This window comes from Pyxicephalus adspersus, chromosome 11 (genome assembly GCF_032062135.1).
Source record: "Pyxicephalus adspersus chromosome 11, UCB_Pads_2.0, whole genome shotgun sequence".
Taxonomy (NCBI): domain Eukaryota; kingdom Metazoa; phylum Chordata; class Amphibia; order Anura; family Pyxicephalidae; genus Pyxicephalus; species Pyxicephalus adspersus.
Genome location: NC_092868.1, coordinates 17,662,165 through 17,677,529, shown reverse-complemented (window position 1 = coordinate 17,677,529; position 15,365 = coordinate 17,662,165). Strand labels below are relative to the sequence as shown.

The 15,365-nt window shown below is 40.5% G+C and overlaps 1 protein-coding gene across 3 annotated transcripts in view; it reads right to left on the bottom strand.

Annotated features, from left to right (window-relative positions):
• Window positions 1-678: 678 nt before the first annotated feature.
• Window positions 679-15,365, bottom strand: part of TNNT1 (troponin T1, slow skeletal type) — a 40,370-nt gene continuing 25,683 nt past the window's right edge. For all 3 annotated transcript variants that reach the window (XM_072425672.1, XM_072425673.1, XM_072425674.1), the window contains 4 exons: window positions 11,485-11,594; window positions 8,030-8,120; window positions 7,907-7,947; window positions 679-946 (listed from right to left, as the gene is read on the bottom strand). In XM_072425672.1, the coding sequence (XP_072281773.1) occupies window positions 901-946; window positions 7,907-7,947; window positions 8,030-8,120; window positions 11,485-11,594 (288 nt within the window). In that variant the 3' untranslated portion in view covers window positions 679-900. The remainder of the gene's footprint in view (window positions 947-7,906; window positions 7,948-8,029; window positions 8,121-11,484; window positions 11,595-15,365) is intronic.

Sequence of the window (15,365 nt, the reverse complement as noted above, 5' to 3'; positions counted from 1 at the left end):
TGTAAATTATCATTGTTTCCATTGGAACTGAACTTTAAAAATGTATTGTTTAATTGTGCTTTGCCTTAGCTGTGCTTCTGTCCACACATCTAGGACCTCTACAACTTTTTTCCCTGTTAACTCACTGAGGTCTCACAACTGCTTACCACATAAAGCCTGTCACTAAAAGTCCTGCCTCTGGTAATGTAGGAACACTTTAGCTTTAATGTTTTTTGTTTAATTGGGCTTCAACTAATTATCTAACTTTGTAAAAGAAGTAGCTGCCCCCGTGAAAATTAAAGTATGTCATAATAAAGTAGGTGTATACTTATGCAGTAATCTTGTGTTTTTCTTTGTAGAAGGCTGGTTTCTGAATGGCATGATGATTAATATTATTACGGTAACAATTATATAAATAAAAATATTAAGAAAATTGGTTTTACTAATATTTTGTGGGATATCATCTTTTAAATATATTTTATTCATAAAATTCTTTATTTCAATAAAAACTTCAACCACAGAGGCAAAACTCAACTTCAGTAATTCATTAGTTTTAGACTACTGGTTCAGATTTTAAATTTTTGGTGTACTGATGCTGGCTGAGAGTAAGAATACAACAGTAATAGAAAAAAGCTCATTGGTTTAAGGTTGTGGTTAACTGTAAATAATTAACATATGAAACACAATAAATTATGCACAGGAGTTTCCACCGTTTTGTTTATTTAGGAAGTAAATTTTGTGTCAGATTTTGTGACTGATGAATTTTTAGACTTTGTTTTCTGTGCATCCCTGCATCCACAATAGAAGATATTGACAGGCTGAGCTTTAAAGACAGTCCAGGTGACAGTACAAGTTAAAGAGTACGGAAAAGAATTTCAACAGCAAGGCACTTCGGGGATGGCTAAAAATGATCAGTGCTGCTTATTTCCAGCGCCCACCAACGCGACCTTTTCCTGCCCCTTTTTTGCTGTTTGTGTAGAGAAGATATAATCAATTATACATAATCATTTTTTGTTTTAACATTTACTAGCAAAACTATGCCTATTCCAAAACTGCAGGCATGATGAGTATGAAGGATATGATGGACAGCAATATGTACAGAAGAGGACTGCAGAGGCTGTGACTTACAGGTGGGCAGGGTAAGAGGGAATGATAATGTGCACACATTAGTATAGAAAGTATGTGCAGGAGGGAAGTCTGCGAAAGCAGATAAACATAGAGAGTTGCTGCTTGAGTGAGTGCAAAAGTGACTTTGAAAGGAAACTATCTGTACTGGTGTCAAGAAAGTGAAAGCGCTGAAGTGGGATACAACTGCTAGAGCATTCTCTCCTCAGCAATAGAAGCATAATCTATCACGTGGAGAAGGTGCCAATTAGCTTTATTACTATATAGGATAAAATTCTTGCACAGACTTCTGTTTGTGCAGAGTGAATTCATAAATATACATATGCTATTTTCTAAACAAGCATGAGACCGATGTATTCTTGTTACAATCTCTTCCCAAGTTCCTATAGGTTAACATTAAATTTCTTAAGAAAGCTAATACTCAAACTTCAGTACATTCCCAGAACTAAACATTAACTGGATGTCTAGCAAACATTGGTAAAGTTTTGCAAACATGATGTTTTAGGTTTTAATTCTATGGGAGGGGAATGTTAGTCTGTATGTTGATCATATTTCTAGGGCTAATAAGGGTGGTAAACTACTGGTAAAAGGGCACTAAAAGGCTGGATACAATCATGAAGGATAGGTATCAATACAAAAAAATTTGGAAAAATATTGTTCGGCTTGGACAGCATTGTTGAAAACACACAAATTCCTTAAATAACATTCTGGAGGGACATCCCTATGAGGTATGTGGTATTCATTCACTTATTTATTTTATAAAGAAAAAAGTGTAGGCCTACCCTTATTCTTGAAATCAGACCCTGCACCAGGCATGAAACCTGGCTGTCCAGGAAAAAAGGGGCAGCAATACTGTGCCCCCTCTTGGAAATACAAGACCCTTATGATCTCTAAACAGTGGGGTTGTTTGTGTAGGAGACAGAGCCTTATCACCACAACCTATTCCCTGAATTTTGGTGGTCATATTGGAATTTGAACGCCTCCTTTAATAAGGGGCCCTCTATAAAGCTTCCTCCTCAAGCTAGGAATAGGTACCATGGTAAACAGTACTATGCATAATGGTACTCTCCAAAAGAAGACAATGACATTGTGGTGCAATACAAGTGAGAAAAGAATACAAAACTTAATATTTGAGGATTGTCATAATTCCTTTGACTTAATTGTCATAATTTCAATGACTCTGAGTAGTGATTGAGTGAATCAGCCAAAATGTAACTTGACCAAGTTCAGAAAAAAAATCTATCATTTCAAGTTAAATTGCACTGTCAAAGAGATGGGCTGCTAGGAAAGTTATTGTCACCTAAACAGTTTGGGAAGCAACGTACAGCTTCAGGGTACCTATGGGAGTGTAAAAAAAAGGAAAAAAGAAAAAAAGGTTTGCTGATAAGGGTAAGAAGCCTTATAAATTTTGCAACATGGGAAGTAATTATAGTACATTACAATTACATTACATTTTATGTAAAAGGTGATGTTCTTAGGATCTATAAGGTATTTTCAAGGACAGCCTCTTTTAAATCACAAACAAACTTTGGCTGCATGGATGAAATTTACCTTTTTTTTTTTTTTTTTGTTTTTTGTTTTTACAATTACTTACAGACAGCAGAAGCACCAATATTATCCTTTGTGTCATTCAGATTAAAAAAGACTTGCTGATAGGTTTTAGCAGTAATGTGTATTTTTAAAAAGCAGTATAAGAATTACTTTGACTGGTGAAAGTTGTAGCCCCCAAATATTTTTTTTAAGAAACATTGTCACCAACTTACAGTTGTGGGTAAAAAGGCAAAATTCAAACTTTTGTAGCATTATTTATTTACATTAACTAGATTTGGAAGCCCGCTTCCTTCTTGCTAATCATAAGCCCTCTCCTGAACCGGGAGTGCCTAGTATTTGACTATGTTGACCAAAGTCTTCTGCTCCTCACTTTCCCACAAAACCTCTTAGGTAGCAGTGGGAAGAAGAGGATAGGGCAGGGGTCAGCAACCTTTACTATCAAAAGAGCCATTTTGCCTCCTCTTCCACTAAAGAAAAATAGTCTGGAGCCGCAAAACATAACACAGTTTATAAACTTTTAAAAGTTTTAGTATATTTTTAATTTCACCTGTTACAACAAGTGTGCATGTGTAGGCCTACTTTGAAATAAATTAAACACTGAACTATGCCCCTAGAAGCCTCCAGCTTCTAACGTATCATCCTGTTACATTAGAAGCTGGAGGCTAGATTTTTTTGATGGGCAGAGTTCTTTATGTTCTGACGATGCCTTAGCGATGAAATTTTAAGGGGTGTTAGCCACAGGTGTCCCTCATTTGCAGCTTTAATTTTGTTCACCTGTACCCCCCAATCTTGAGTAATTGGGGTTCAGGTGCTAGAAGCCTCCAGCAATGTGTAACAGGGTAGATTATTTTGAAGGGCAGAGTTCTTTATTTTCTGACGATGCCTTAGCGATTCAATTGTAGGTGGTGTTAGCCATAAGTGTCCCCCACTTGCACCTCTATTTTGGTCACCTGTACCGCCTCCCCCCCCGTTCCAGAGAAATTGGGGTTCAGATGCTAGATGCTTCCAGCAATGTGTAACAGGGTAGATTTTTTTGATAGGCAGAGTTTTTATGAATTTTTAGGAGGTGTTAGCCACAGGTGTCCCGTACTTGCACCTCAATTTTTTTTCACCTGTACCCCCCAATCTTGAGTAATTGGGGTTCAGGTGCTAGAAGCCTCCAACAATGTGTAACAGGGTAGGGGTTTTTTGATGGGTGGAGTTTTTAGGAGGTGTTAGCCACAGGTGTCCCCCACTTGCACCTCTAATTTTGTTCACTTGTACCCCCTTCCTCTTCCAGAGAAATTGGGGTTCAGGTGCCTCCAGCAATGTGTAACGGTAGATTTTTTTGATGGGCAGAGTTCTTTATGTTCTGATGATAGCCTAACAATTAAATTTTAGGGGGTGTTAGTCACAGGTGTCCCCCACTTGCACCTACATTTTTGGTTTTGTACATCTCCCCATTCCAGAGGAATTGGGGTTCAAAGGAGGGGGATGTCATTGTACACACCCATTTGTACACGCCCCGTGGTAGATTTATTTCACTGGTAGATTTTTTTCGTTAGAACACCGGATAGGGAATCCCCCTCCTCCGCAGTGTCTTGGGAGGAAGGGGATCCCCCATCAGAGATCTCCCCGCGGCATCCGAAGGGAGCCACAACAAGGAGGCTGAAGAGCCGCATGCGGCTCCGGAGCCACAGGTTGCAGACCCCTGGGATAGGGGAATACTGTGTCACTTGACTGACAGTTCTAAATACTACTACTAGTGCTGCTGACATCATATTCTAGATCTAGCATCAGTTTCTAGGCATTCTGAGTCTTTTTCCAGTAAATTTAATGCCTAAAATACAGTATGTATACTCGTTTAAGGAAATTGTTGCTGAAATAAATGGTTTTGTAACAGGGTGTCTTTAAAGTCAAAACTAAAGTTTTTTTGGTCATTTGACCAGAGGCCTGGGATGTTTGCATGAAATGTCAAAAGACCAAAAATAGGATACATCAGAATCAACAGAGCATTACTTTTACATTACTAAAATGGTAAAGGTTAAAACTGCTTAGCAGAACCACTATTTCACACATTACGTAAACTCTCTTCTTGTTTTTTACTGTGAACTACCTTTGTGAACTACTGTGAACTACCTTTTTACAGCACTATATTGCAGTGGTAAAAAGGTGTAAAAAAATGTGCACCAAAAACACTGTATTCTGACCACCCCACATTCCCCATTTCCCACATGGTCCTCTGTCTGGTCTTTACTCTCTTCACTTTTCAAGGTACAAAAGATACCCTTTGGGCCCCCTAACAAACCTTGTCTTTCTACCACTGGATGTCAAACAGGTCCTTGTGTTTGAACCACCCATAGGCAGTCTGGCACATGTTAACTCAAGTAATTGACACTTTGTTGCTGGTACTGTATGTCTTCTGTCCCTTATCTGCAACTTGGTTTCTGAGTTCTGACAGCCACTCTCCCACCTTTACCTCTCTGATCAACTAAATCTCCCTTTGCCACTGCCAGTCCTCCCATTGAAAAAAGGGAGAATTTAAATTACTAAAATATTTTCTTGCTTGCAGCTTCTCTTGCAGAAAGCAAAATGTGCAGTGCACAGATCATTTTTAAGATTCTTCATGGCTAGTTTTAGGAAGTCTGGCAGCAAAAGCACATCAGCAATGCTGGTTAAATAGTCAGTTGGTCAGACACTCTGTCCAAGAATTGCAGACACGTTTAGCCACTGTGGCTGTAAATGCATGACAAAGGGGTGTGTACAAAAAATGAGCACCAATTTCAAGCATGCCTAGGGCAGTGTGATGTCCAAATACAGCCCTTAGTATGAGGTGGTTCTGGTGCACACTTTTTTTTAGATTTTGTGCTTTTTTTTTTTATAATAAAACTTTTATAAACAAAAGGTATTTAACCAATGGATGATGAGCAAGAAGTGATTACTAATCTGTCAAAAAAACACACATACATGTACTGTAATGATGCCAAACCCAACCTACAATTTAATAAAAAGAATAATAAAATAGTATGAGCTAAAGGGAGCTAAGACAAGCATGGTTTGATAGTTGATCTAATTACACTAATCTCTCTCAATGCAATCCAGTGCATCTTTTGCCCTCAGTACAGCAGCATGACCATGTTTACACAGCTATTCTCATTTACCCTTTTATAATGAATTATCCACTTCCCACACTCTATTGGCTGCTGTGGTGACAAGGTCACTTTAAAGGCTGTGCATTATTTAGACACACAGTTAAAGGCTGTGCAATATTTGTCAGTGTTAAACGTGCAAATTTGCTCAGAATATACAAGTTTGATTTAATCCCTGCTTTTCACAGAGAGAATATGACCATCCTGAGAAGTCTCCTCTCATTTCAACATGTCAAGAGTTTTCCTCTATTTTCAACACAGACAGTAAATCAAGCGATTCTGGACAACTTCCTGCAGCTAGCACCTTGAGGTTCGGTCACTTGCACCACAGCACTGGTTCTTAAAAAAAAGAACAGTATCTGCAGATTTGACAATGGGCAAAGGTATGAAATACTGTACCACTTACTGTGGCCCCTATTCATTCTTTATGGGGCAGCCACAGGTAGAAGCTACTTGTAGCATCCCCCCCGAGGCAGTGGTTCACTGGCATGAGGAAGTGGTAACAGCACCACAACCTCATTACCAGCCTGAACATAGCTCAGGAAAACCCATATTTGTAGAGAAGGGCAAAGCTAAATTTCCTGTCACCGTTTAATTTATGTGTGTGTGTGTCTGTTGCAGAATTTCCTTCACTTTCTGTGTAATAAAACTGTGGCCATTGGAACAGTGAGTGTAAATCAATGAAACTCCCAAATGGAGCCAGCACAAAATAGCAGTAAAAACCTAATAGGTTCCAAGCATGTTTGGCTCTATCTAAAACTACGAATATGTATTGACTTGACATAAACTTTAATGGCCCATTTAGATCTATGCTGCTGTGTAGTGTAATTTATTTTGAATAGAAAACCCAACACACATAAGGCAATGCATTTGTGTTGGAGCACACAACAAAACATGCTAATGCACAGTAGTGCATTACAGTGAGTTAAAGAAAAAAGGTCCCTTGCTTTATTTTTCTGTGTTTGGGTGTGTTGCATTTTTAATAGTCTACCTTAATGAGCACCCGTTAACAGTAATGCAATGTGCATTAACACAGTATAGATCTTATGGATTTTTACAGATGATATATTATTCTGCTAACTGCTTAAAGCGTAGAATGTAAACTCAGAGTTTTTACTTTACATAAAAGGGTAGACAACCCTTTTATGTAAAATAAAAATTCTGTTTGTTTGTGTTTTTTTTTAAGTGCAACACCCTCTTTTATTATTAAAAAAAAAAAAAAAAAAAAAAGGCGCAGCACCGCCCCCTCTATTCTCAGGGGTACTTCGTTCCAGCCTAATGCTCCCCTGGCTGATCTGGCCTAATTCCGACCGGCAACCCGCGGCTCCGGAGATACATCAGTAGCAATGTTGGTAATAGATAAGTTTGTGTTGTGATATATATTTTGCTACTCAGTCATTTAAAGTTTATATATACAAATCTGAAATGTATATTTGACAGGTTTTATAAAAGTTCTTGATGGATAGTCATATGTGTCTTTATAAATTATAACTGGTTAGATTCAATTCTCAACTGATCTTTTTTATTATGAAAGAATTTTTTAGTTTCATCTACTAGGCTCAGGAATTCAGATTTTTTTATATATCTTTCTATCTGTATATATTGATCTCTCTCTATTATTTACTCCCCATCTGTGCCTGTTTCAAGCACAGAATAAATCTCTCACCTCACTTTTGCTATTCTCACACCAGGTGTGAGAGGGTATGTTAGATTTTAGATTTTTAATCTCTTGTCTACTCCTAAACAGCCAGGTATGTAGCTCATAAAAGGCGTATATATGTTTTTGTTTAATACCAGGGAGCAACATTCAGAGTGCAGGAGTCAAGTTTAATGCATAGAGTACAAGCAGTCGGGTTATCATAAAGAATGAGTGCAGGGATCAGGTGTATGTAAAAAACAGCAAGCAGGCATCAGAGGTATTGCACCCCAACACACATACACTAAAACACACTTATAATAAAACACACATGTACAGTAACACATATACTAGCGCACACTAACTCACACAGACACACACATACTAGCATACTGCTAATCTAGCAGGAATGCATGAACATGAAGCCAAAGATCATTCAGCTTTAATAACGCTGCAATTAATGTAAAAGAAGGCTAAAACCACTTACAACTTCTGTGCATGGCTGATGCGATTGTAGAGGACGTTAATCTAGGAAAAGAAAGATGAAAGCTGAGTATTCTCAAACTGCACACCTTATGTGTGTGTTTACAGGTAAAGATATTGATCTCACCTCATATCTCTGAGTTTTCATTTTTTCCATAAGATCAAATTTCTCAGATTCCAGCTGATACATCCAGTCTGTCAATTCCTTAGCTTTTTCCCTGACAATATAAAGAAGACATTGTAACCAAATCTGCACGGTACCACCGATACTAAATGTCTTGGTCCCTGTTTTTTTGGAGAGTGAGGGTTTTTTTTTTTTTTTGCTACTGTTTGCGTACTACTGGGTAATTTTTTGCCCTATTTTATTTACCAGAGATGCAACAGGGAGTAAGAGGAAATCTTCTAAACATAAGGGAAGTAAGAGGAATTCCCATCTTAGACAGTTGTCTCTGGACATTAACCATACAACAACCTCACTGTCAGTCTGAACATAGCCTAACCAGAAGCCTAAGACTTGTACAAATGGAGAAGCCATAACTAAAACAGTTTCACTTTCATATTTGCAGTTATAAAGGATTGCAGTACATTATACTTAATTTTGTCACTCTTACCTCTTCCTCACTAAAGCTCAGACGCATCTCTTCTGTGCATGCGGGTAGTATTGACGCTGGGCATGCCTCTGTTTCCAAGCTTTATCAATTCCGTCCAATCCGCTGGCCAATCAAAAAATAGCCTCCTGACCAGCCCTGGCTATTTAGCTAGCTCACACACTGCACTCGGTGTTCGTGCAACACGTCTCCATTGTGTCGAGCCCCTAGTTCTTTTGAGCTAGTTCCTGTTCACTGGCGCTTAATTCAGTGTTTCCTCTTTCCAGCTTCTGTGTTAACCCCTCGTTGTCCAGTCTGTTTGTTTCCAGCCAACTTCCCTGTGCTTTTCCAGTGTTCCTGTCTGTCTGTGGATATCCCTGAGTCACCTTTCCCTTCTGTTGCTTCCAGTGTCTCCTGTATTCCCTGTGCCCGCAGTGGCCCCTGTGTCACTTGTGTCTTTCTCCTGGATCCCTGGCAATTAACCTCTCTTGCTTGCTGCCTGCCTCAACCCCGGCTTTCCTTGATTATCCTTTTGCTTTGTGATTTGGTACCGTGTTTTGCCCACCTTGGTGTTCCCAAGGTCCGCAACCTGGCAGTAACCAGAGGCACAACATCCTCACCATCAGAGTCTCTGGAGAAAACCTGGTTACTGCTTGGACTCTGTGCCTTGGCCCTTTTCAGGGCTCACACCACCTCAGTGCAAGCTGTAGCGCCCCTAGTGGTCCTGTCTCTCAGTGCATGACAAATTTGACAAAATTGATTCAGTAGTTTTACCACCACTGTATGATAGTCATGTGGTTACATATATCTAGTTGATTAAACATGCATCTCAGTCAGGTCAAGCTGTAAAATGATTTCAGTGGGTCAAGCCATCCTCCTTTCCAAAGTTAGGACAGCTCCCTATTCGATGGCTAGACCCCCAGGGGTAATTGTAATCACCATATAGGTAAAATGATTGCAGAAAAAGAGAACCACAATTATTATAAAACTCCATTTAACTGTAGGGCCCTGGTCAGCACCAGTCCTCACCAGACTCCAGTCCCCCAATCTAACACCACAAACTTCACCTTTAGTAAGCCCCTGCTCAGCCTTGAGAGACTGGTTGCATCTCCCAGCACTCAGTTGCCCCTAGGACTTACTACGCAAGGGATGGTGTCTGGGATTGAGCTGGCAGCAAGCCAAGAGCCCACAGATAAAGCAGTACCAAGATTCCAACAGAGACAAGTGGTCAGCAACAGTAAATCAGACGATAAATTTCCTGCACAGATCAGCCCAACTTTACGCTACAACAGGCACTGGTGACTGGGAGCAGGGAGGCTTTGAAGTCCCAGCAGCCAAAAGCAGTGCAGGACTGAGTCAGGAGCTGATCAGCATCTAAAATCCCCTTCAGATGTGCACAGCCTAACAATGGATGCTGGGGATGACAAAAATCTATCATGCTGCATAGCTAAAGGGAAGCAGGGGCTGCTGGTATCTTAGTTCTCCTGGCTGCTGCAAATGACATTGCTGGAGAAAACAGACAGTGTTTGAAACCATGATGGTGCACAGCACAGAGTGGCCGAACAGATGAGCATTTTCTAACATTAGTCATTATTGCCACAATAAGGATAATAAAAAATAGCTGATGAAGTCATCAGGACTAAAATACATATACATCAAAATATGTAAAAAAGTGTTTTGTTTTTTTTTTTGCCAATTTTTTTGTCTCCAACTCCAACAAGTTTACTAAGAGTTCCTAGTTAGTTGCCTGGCTCTGGCATCAGTACACTGTCTGACTATGAATTTGTACATGCATACATACTGACGGGGTTTCTTTGCGGCAAAACAAATGTGTATTTATCACCACATATAGGAAAAGAAAGAAATGTTTATCTCTTTTTCAAACTTAGATAATGCAATGGACATACAACTATACAGCCAAGAGCTTCCAAATTTCTAGGTCTATCCCAATAACCTCCCTAGCGGTCTAATTCCGTCCAAATTGCCATGCAAAAAATTTATTTTTTATTGAATGCTGTAATTCTTAGGCATAACTCACTGCTATTTATTACATTTAATAATAAACTTTAAAAAACACAAATCTGGTAAAAATAAAAAAAATTAAACATTTAATGTAACTCTGTATAGTAGCATATCTAAAATATATATATTATATAATTATATATATATTATATGAATATTTCTTTGTATTGGACTCAATTCAGCTATTTTGTATGGAATCCAATACAAAATTATTCGAATTTCCTGCCGATCCTCCCGCCCGCACGGACGCATCCGTTGTCATCGGGAAACCTAGTAGATCTCATCTCTGCACTTAGTGGCTAGAGATCAGAGGAGCAGGACCTGTCCCCAGGACCTGTGGGGACCAGCAGGACGCTGGGGGACAGCGACGGGCAAGGTAAGTGCGAATCGGGATTACCGCTTTTTGCATGTAAAATCCACCGCGAGTCACACTCGGGATTACCGCTAGGGGGGTTAACATCATGGGGTATTTGTGACCTTTACACCAGCCATGTTATTGCTAACAATTGGTTGGGAGAGAGCACAGCTTAATCCCGACACGTTTTGTCGTTTGGCTTCATCAGGGGATGCGTGTGTGCCGTTATGCAAAATGGTACCCTCTGAGGATAGTTAGACAGGGAAGCTTTGCTGGTATCATTAATTCCAACTTTGGTTCTCAATCAAGTAGCAGGAATATTCTGCAGAGCATGTAGCAGAATAGGGTTATGATGTTTTGCAGAGCGTGCAGCTATGCAGAAATATTTTTTCTGTAAAATGTTATGTTCATTGCATTATCTAAGTTTGAAAAGGGATAAACATTTCTTTCTTTTCCCATATGTGATGATAAATACACTTTTGTTTTGCCACAAAGAAACCCGTCTTTCTTCTTTTTTTCTTCATCAATTGTTGCATAATTGTTAAAGGGTGCGGCTATAATTGATAAAAATAAACTGGAGGAAAGAAACCCTTTACCCCTAATGATATGCATACGTACTTCAGTTGATTTTCATTCATATGATCAATACACAGGGGTTTGTGCCTCTCAGCAAGTATCTTTCTCTTCATTTCACGTCCTGTCTGTCTCTTTCCTCTCTTCTGTTCTGCCTGTAAAACAATTACATTTATGTTACCGGCAGAAAGTGAACCTCTACTTTTTACATGCATATCTGTCTTTCATTCTCATACCACTTCATTTAGGTGCTGAGAACAAATACTTTCAGGTATAGGAGACCATGGGATTTATTCCATGCAAAACTGGACCAATCACTATACATCAGTGCTATCACACAAGGAAATTTCATGGCCTTATGAAAGGTACAACCTAAATGATTTTTGACTTTTACAGGGCAACCACTGCTGCTACTGCTGGAAGCTGGCGGGTCAGTGAGGCAAAGATCAGTATATGCTATAAGAAAGCGGTTAAAGTGAACCTGCTGGGGGCATGGCCTGTGGATGGGGGCGTGACTAGTGTTCTTTGTGAGCTCCATGCCTGCGCCGCAGTCATTCCTAGTAATCCTCAGTAACTCAGCCCTCAGACACCCTGCAAGCTCATGCCGAGACACAAGAAACCCAGGGGCATGAGCAGGACACCGGGACACGCCAGTCTCCTACGCTACTTACCTGCAGATTAGTGGTAGAGCACGGGTGGTAAGACCTCCAGCATGGCGTCTCCACGTGTTCAGACTGAACACACACTTCCTGCAACACCACAGGAAAAAGCAACAGGCCTGCTCACACGGAGCCTGGACGAGTACCTGGCGTCTTCCCTTGCTTCTCCACGCCTCACTATACAGTCCACAGGGAGTCCATCCTCAGTACAGACTCTGCCCAAAGACCTACAGGTACTACTCCAATTCATTCCGTCAAAGAAGGACATGGACTCCATGAGTGCGGATCGAGGAATTACTAAGAAAGGAGATGGCTGCCTTCCAGCAACACCTCTCAGTCATGGAGACCAAGGGTAACGAAGTTAGAATCTAATTTTACTCATTTAGAAGCCAGGATCACTGACATGGAACAGTCCCACTCCCAGCTAGGATCCTTACTCAAGTCAGTTTCCTTGAAACTTGATGACCTGGAGAATTGTGGACGGCGCAAAAATGTCTGACTCAGGGGTATCCCTGAGGACACATCGGGTGCAGATTTAAAGACAACCACAATAGCCATATTTATTATGGTTCTAGATCAAGATGTCACTGTGTACATAGAGCTGGATTGCATTCATAGGGTAGGCCAGCGCAGGGCCCCCCTTAATAACTACCAGAGAGATGTTTTGTGCAGGATACACTACTATACCTAAAGGAGCAGATCATTCGAAAAGCATGGCAAAAGGGGCCACTTGATTTTGATGGAGCTACTATCCAAATCTTTCCTGACATGTCGAGCTGTACATTACACATGCATCGCATGCTAAGGCTGCTACTGGAGCACATTTTGTTCCAAGCAGCCACCTATCGTAGGGGCCACCCATTTCATTTGATCGTTCTAAAGGGGAACTTCACCTTTCTTCTTCACACTCCCGTGCAGTTACCGGCTCTGTTTGATTTTCTGAGAATGGATCCGATTTCAGTGCCTGACTGGCTGACATCCATGGAGGAGATATTGGGGTCCCTCTCACGCAGATCCACAGCCTTCTCTCAGGAGTGACGACAGAGGAACAGCAATGTACCCCGCTTATCAGTGCCTGGTGGCGGAACCGCACCTGAGTCCTAATTAACTGAAGCAACTAATTTGATCTATATACCGTTACATGGGAATTGCTCAATGCTACATTTATACTAACTTTGTCTACATATTACCTGGCATTTGCTTTGTATTTTTAAGAAATGGCCACCTGTTCGAGGATTGCTTTTTTGGTTCACAGCTGGAACTCCCATCACATTTGTTTACAACACTCTGGACAATCCCATGCGACTAAACAAGTGCTTCAAGGTGAACAGAAACTCACGTAAGATAAATATGAGACGTTTTTTAGGGTTTAAAGGTTTAAGTTTTAACCTGACTTGGGTTACAGCACCATAGAAGTTCCTTTTGGGTCAAATTGACTATCACACGAGACAGGAGAGAAGGTTAAGGTTATCTACCTCAACACCCCCCGCCCTTCTGTCAATGGCAAAAGTCGTTCTAATATGTTCACCACTCTCTGCTAGTTACATTTTTATATGTTTTTTTTTATATGGCAGTTTTGTAATACCTTGCTGTCCTTTCCTTGAGTGCAAGGTTTCTATTAATGTATACATACGTGTTAAGAAGACACAATTATTTCTTCTGTTTATGACATTTAGAATGTTGCCAGTATAGAGCAATTGAAGGATGATATCCCCCCCCCCCCACAGGAATGGCTGAAACTGGTTGACTGCCTATATGTTTTATGTTTTTTTTGTTTTGCTATGATGATGTATAGGCTGGGCCAGTGGGCACTACTCTGCTGCCTTCACTTGCACATCCCCCAATTAGCCCGCCCTACCTCCTTTCAGAGTTAGAGGCTTTCTTTATTGTTAGGGGCCTACTTAGAGCTAGATCCCACGCCTGTGCATATCAGGTCCCCTCCCTGTTCTCTTTTTATTCCCAATTCCTACTGGTTGGTTTTTCCCAGCTATACTTTATTCCGCTAGGCTTAAGTTCACACAGTTTACTACCACAAAGTCCATAATGTCAATGATTCTCACCTCACTTAATGTAAAAGGTCTGAATTCACCAACAAAAAGATCTATATTACTGGAAGAGTAATATATTAGGAAATGTAGTGTCGCATTTTTACAGGAAACCCATTTCAGACATGACAGGGTATCTACTCTTCGTAATAGACAATTTCAAGTTGCATACCACTTTACATCCCCTGAATTTAAGTCAAGGGGAGTCAGCATCCTTTTAACCAAACATTTGTGTTGGTCTCTGATCTCAGTACACTCCGATCCAAAGGGTAGGTTCCTTTGTCATACAGGGCACTATAGACTCACAACTGTTCACATTTTTTCTACTTGTATTCACTAAATACAAACCAGATACCCTTCCTTGAACAAGTGCTTTCCAAGGTTGGTGAGCATGGGGCGGGCACCATAGTTATAGAAGGAGACTTCAACATGACTATTAATCCTGGGCAACATGCCTCTAAGGGGTCCTCCCACCTACCCTATATGATGAACAAACGTCTAAAGTCCCTGTTTCATGGATACCAACTGGTAGACATCTGGCAATCCAACACCCAAGTGCTAAAGATTATACGTTTTACTCACAGGTACACAAAACCTACTCTAGGATACACTATTTCCTGGTGTCACATCAAGCTATTCTGTTGACACTTGAGTCGGGGATTGGCTCCATTACATTTTCGGACCACGCCCCGGTGACCATATCGGTTGTGCTGCTTTCTCCTGCACCGAGGTCACCCTCCTGGCGACTCAATGACACCTTACTAGACACTCCTGAAGTAGTGACACAGAAGTCAGAGCTGAAAAATTATTTTGAGCAAAATTCCAGATCCAGATAATGTACACAGTATATTATTTAAGGAAGGTAGCAGGTATAAGAAACTTAGTCAACAGAAATTACATACTTTACTCACAGAATTACATCTTTTGGATGATACTGAGTTCAAGATGTATTCAGTACAGGAGCAAATTGACTCGTGACTTACCATTGAGAGATACACTGATAGCACATATCACGGTCATATTAAAGCCGGACAAAGATCCACAATCTTGCTCCAGTTACATGCCCATACCGTGTTTCCCCGATTTTAGGACATCCCCATTAAGTAAGCCACCCCCAATTTTTTTAAAAATAATTAAAATAAGACACTCACCCGTTTATAAGACAGCTCCAGATATCTGATCCTGCGTGTGTGTCCTTTATGCTGGCTGCAGCGTGTGTGTC